Source organism: Cydia strobilella, chromosome 16, assembly GCF_947568885.1.
Source record: "Cydia strobilella chromosome 16, ilCydStro3.1, whole genome shotgun sequence".
Classification (NCBI taxonomy): Eukaryota; Metazoa; Arthropoda; class Insecta; order Lepidoptera; family Tortricidae; genus Cydia; species Cydia strobilella.
In genome coordinates this window covers 9,235,490-9,240,969 of record NC_086056.1, presented here as the reverse complement: position 1 = coordinate 9,240,969, position 5,480 = coordinate 9,235,490, and the positions used below count along the sequence as shown (strand labels likewise).

At 37.4% G+C, this 5,480-nt stretch overlaps 1 protein-coding gene across 1 annotated transcript; it reads left to right on the top strand.

The window, feature by feature from the left end:
* Positions 1-3,173: 3,173 nt before the first annotated feature.
* Positions 3,174-5,144, top strand: LOC134748527 (uncharacterized). Its single transcript, XM_063683319.1, has one exon. It carries the CDS (start codon positions 3,351-3,353, stop codon positions 5,142-5,144), a length of 1,794 nt encoding a protein of 597 aa, XP_063539389.1. The 5' UTR covers positions 3,174-3,350.
* Positions 5,145-5,480: the final 336 nt, after the last annotated feature.

Sequence of the window (5,480 nt, the reverse complement as noted above, 5' to 3'; positions counted from 1 at the left end):
GTTTGACGGTTTAAACTGTCAATAGTGTCAATGTCCATTGTCAGGTGAGTATTTTTTTTTATGTTAGGTGCGTTCCAATATCGTTCAGTATTATATTCTTTGGTTCAGACCAGTTCAGAACTAAAAGCCGATCCAGACTAAGCGGCGCTGATTAGCGAACTAGACTCCACACTCGCGTTCGTGGATTCGCGCCGTGATTCGCGCATGAGTGTGGAGGGAACTTAAGAGGATATAACCAAACGGAGCCGCCACGTCTGTAATTTGCTGTATAAAAAAGCCTGCTAATTTTTACGGGGGAGGGGAATGTCAAATGTATACGTAACGTCAAAATAACCATGTCAGATAAACGTCAGTCCATACATTGTGTATGACCATTGGCCGACTATTTTTGACAGAGGGGAATGCCTGTTAATACCTACTCCGTTTGGTTATATCCTCCTAGGTTCAGACGGACAGTGGAGTCTTAAGTGCAGTTTGCATTCGCGTGCGAGCCATGAGCCGAGCCGAGATTATACTACTCTTTGCGAGAGCCGCGCCACGAGACACGAGTGTAAACGTTAGGCTCGTGGCTCGTGGCTCGTCTTCCTCCCTCCCTCTGCCCCTCGAGCGCGAGCTCCAGGCTCGGCTTTTGGCTCGCACGCGAATGTAAACCGGACTTTATAGTTCATCAAGCAAACCTTGTCAGTACAAAAAGGCGCAAAATCCAAATTTTCTATGGGACGATGTCCCTTCGCGCCTACATTTTTTAAATTTGCGGCCTTTTTCTACTGACAAGATTTGCTTGACCAACTATAGTAAATGGTCCCGTTTTTACCCTTTGGGAACGGTTGACGGGACCCTAGAAACCAACTAGAAACTATGTTATATATAAGTTTCTCTATGGACTTCCGGTTCGAGCGCCATCTTGATAGTTAGCATCGTGATTAATTACTTTGTTTTTTGCTTATTAATATTGTTTAAAGTGTAATATCGATAGCTTATTATACAGTAAACTAATGTGGTAGTGTGCAGTGAATGGAGAATTAATTTTGAAGCGCGTTTAACCACCATCTTGGAGTCAACGGCCGGTAGTCCACGTGCTTCTTGTAAAGTCTAGCTATCGATTTACAAGAGCTAACAAATCACCGTACACTGTCTTGTACAACCGTACAATTTTTGTCGTTTGTAAACCTCTCAATACCTTGATACTGGCGAAATAGTCCCACTGGGCTGAAGCCATAATTTTAAAAGAAGAAGAAGAAAAAAAAAAAAGTTTCTCTATGGAAACTATCTAGAAACGACGTTTTAAAATGAGATGTGTGACACAAGTACAAGTAAAAAAGAAACAATACCAGTAATTTTAAATTTGTAAACATTATTTATGTTTGACACGCTTTTTTGCTCGACTTAAGCAAATATTTTGAAGACAAAAATGGACAATGGACGATTACGAGCTGGTGCGAAATTAATGTAGTAAAAATCCCTTGAACAAAAGAAGACCTATAACTTTTCCCAGACGGCGATGATGATATTGATAATAGATAGGGTGCTGGTTGATGATAAAATAAAGCAGCCTGTTAGTTTTACAAGACAGCTTTGCAACTAGGAATCAGCTTGTTTGACGACTGGGTATAAAATGTTAAAAGTGAAGCTAACTAAGTGGATTAAATTGTGCCTATGTAGGGAGGTGTAAGTACCCGTTATTCAGACAAGTTATTCAGACTCTTATTTCCACTTGAGTACCTGTGCATGTGAGTGATAGTAGTGTACCGAAATGACACGTAGGTACCTAAACAGACTGTGATAATGAGAACGACATAATTCATGAAGGCGTTAAAATCAGGTAAGTAGACAATATTAATTAAAAACGAGTGAATAATAAAACGCGACTTGCGACTATTTATGTATATCGAGTCGTAGTTATTCCATAACTTGCATACAACGACCCATATTCACTGTCATAATAATAATCATACCATCTACCTAACCATACAACCACCTACCTAATCATACAGTTTAGGTTTTAAAGCCTACCAGTAGGTACTTGAACAAAAACCTATAACTACTAAGTGCCCACTGCTCACCCTTCCTTATACGTACTAAGTATAGAGAAATATGTTAATATGTAGGTACCTAAGCTTAGAGTGCTCACTCCATACATGGCTATTCTGACTTAATAATAACTAGTGGCTCTGTGAGCTGTAGACCTCGCGATAAGATTGATAAGCTTAACACGTAAAAACAAAAAAATACTTAATGAGTCATTATCACAGCGTACTCACAATGGTCGTGGTGGTGGTCGTGGTCGTGGTGCTCAATGGTCAGTGCCATAGACCCTAATAGCACTTAAGTCCTTTATACCAATTTCCACCATTTTGAACATTACAAACGACAGAAAAATTCTATGTACTACTACTGGACCTGCTCACAAAAGTCCACGAGAATCGGTCGAGAATTGCGAACTGTAGAGGAGAACATCGCTAACGCTTCGGTCAATGAGTCGTATGGGAGGTATGGTAAAACTGAATTATTAATAAGTTTTAAACTTGCTTAAAACTATATATTTACCAAAAGCGTATTAAATCTTATCATAAATAAGTTTTCGCAAAGCCCGCTTAAAACTTATAGATCGAAGCGTTAGCGAAGATCTCCGTTTTAACTCGGGCATTTCGCTTTCGTATGTCCGAATATTCTCCTCTACACTACAGGTCGCAATTCTTAACTGATTCTCGTAAATTTTGTGAAATTGGCATAAAGGACTTAAGCGCCAATAGCGTCTAAGGCGCTTCAGACTACTGTAAGTTCACTGTGATAACGATTCAACGAACTAAGTATTTTTCACTTTTACACTTTCTAAGCTTATTAAGGTCTACAGCTCACCGAGTCATTAGTTATAAATGTGTTTTTATCTATGTATGGATTGAGCACTCTAAGCTTATTGTTTCTCTATGCTTATACTTACGACTGCTTTTCATTTATTGCCTACCATATAGCAGGTTTCTTTATATTTATAATATAGTAGGTACTGGTTTACATTATTTGTTGATTAATTATTTATATTGTGTCACTTTAATTGACGTAGTTACTTATTTCGAGGAAACTAGCGTGTAGCAGGTAAGTTAAAAGGTTAAAACCATTTCAGGTCAGTTAAAAGGTTAAAACCATTTATAAAAAATATACATATAGACTTAGTACTTAAGGAATCATTTGTGTTTTACAATAAATTTCAATCTAATCACACTAGCACTAAAAGGCGTCTAGTGATTAATGTTTCACTCTGTTGAATTAAACTTAATGGCAAGGGAGGGAAGCGACAGGCATTTTACTTAGTCTTGCATTTAACATCAAGCGAATTGTGTTATTCGTGTAAAATGGGAAAGTATCGTCTCAGTTATGTTTTTCTTTGCCTGGTCCAATTTTGCTTCAGCGCAGTGCAAATTCATGAAGCCAATGAAGATACAGAAATTAATAAGTGCATAACAACGATAATACAACAAAATGAAATCTTGAATACCACAGCAGATGTTACTTTAATAAACGTTAACCAGTCGCTGAGCAAGGAGCTCTATTCCCTTTTAGAGCATCCTGTGAGATTTATTTCAAGATCATTTTACTGGCCTAACGACACCCTGTTCAATTATATCTACGTCATCCAGTGCAAGGATTATTTTATGTTTGCGCAGGGACTGGACTTAGTGAGACGAGATCCATTTTGGAATCCTCGAGCGAAGTTTCTAATTGTTGTCGAATATATTGAAGATTTTCTTCAAGAGATATCGGATTTCCTTGTGTATAATCACATTTACGACGTGGCTCTTGTTGCCTACGACGAAAATCAAAGTGTTGTGGTGTACACGTTTGGCTTAGAACATGATGAATGCGACCGACCTGTGTTCAAGATTCTGCAAGTGTTGTCCCGTTGTTCAGAAATTCACAATGTAGACAAAATATATGCAGGGGCAAGAAAAATTAGCCTTCCAGGCTGTCATGTAAAATTTGTATCTCATAATTATTGGCCTTTTGTATCGTTTAACGGGGAGCAGACAATAGAGCAATATGTACTAGAATTGATTTATCAATATGAAAATATCTCAGTGGAACTGATAAACTTTGGAAATGTTGAAAGTTTTGGTTCGCGCTTAGACAACTTTACCTACACAGGCATGCTGCATGAGATAGAAACATATAAAGTGGAAGGAGCTATGGGTGGTTATGTACTGACATTGAATCGAATGTTAAACTTGGATTTCATAAATCCTTTTTTGGTTGATCAACAAAAAGTTGTAATAGCTAGAGCAAATTTGCTTAGTAAGTGGTACGGTGTTCTAAAACAGCTTGGTGTACTAACTGTATGGTCAATTTTCGCAACATTTGGTTTAGCTTGTGCCACAGTCATATTTATGAAAATGTTTCAAAAACGGGTAAGGGATACTAGCCGAGACTTTCTTATCGTCTGGGGTTATTTTTTAGGTAACATTAGTCAAAAGCAGAAATCTAAATCTGGAATACCTTATAGGTTGGTATTACTGTCCATACTTATATACGTATTCGTTTTGACGTGTGCAATTCAAGCTTCTTTGCTGAGCGCTACCACGCAACCAATTCGAGATGATCAGCCAAACCTAATGGAAGAAGTGTTCTCTAATTATCAGTTAATAGTGAGTCCCACCCAATATGGTTACTTAATGAGCAGCACCGGGCTGAATGTAACGAACGCATTAACGACGTGCAAATTGACGTTAGAATGTATGATGACAGTAATGAACAATCCCGACAAACGATTATTTACTGTTGCATCCGATATTTATCATCGAAGTTATGTATGGAGATTTTCTGATGAAAATGGTGAGCTTAAAATACACAAAATTAAGGAATCGTTTGTGACACTACTACAGACGATGTATATTCGCCGGGGATCTTCTCTAGCAAAACCCTTCAATCGGCTACTGCTAAGGGCAATGTCTGGAGGCTTAATCGATAAATTTGTCGATTTACTCCATTTTAGTGCGAGGTTAAAATACAAATTTCACCGCAAGAAAAACGGGCCTCAAACGCTGAAGGGACTTCGCGTAGTCTTCATGGTTTTGATTTCTGGATATAGTATATCCTTTATTTCATTCATACTTGAATACTTACAACATAGATTTCACAATATGGCTTTCTAATATGTTTATTTGCCTCAAAATGTTGTCTGGTAAAGTCCCGATTTTCATCTTTAAGGCTACGAAGCCGAGATTTAGGCTAAGAGCTATGCAAAAATTAATTTACGGTGTAATTTTGACATGTACTATTTTTATACCATTTTCGAATAATAAATGTCATAAAAACTTCAATAATTATGTATTTTACGCGTTTACGCGTTGTCTTAATGGAGTTTTTACAACTACCTAGCAACCTAACCCAACCCAACTAAATAAAATTCATAACGAATTTACTATGTAATAATCTGTAAAATGATAATTACCTACTTTTAAAATACTGACTTTTATCATTTATTTTTA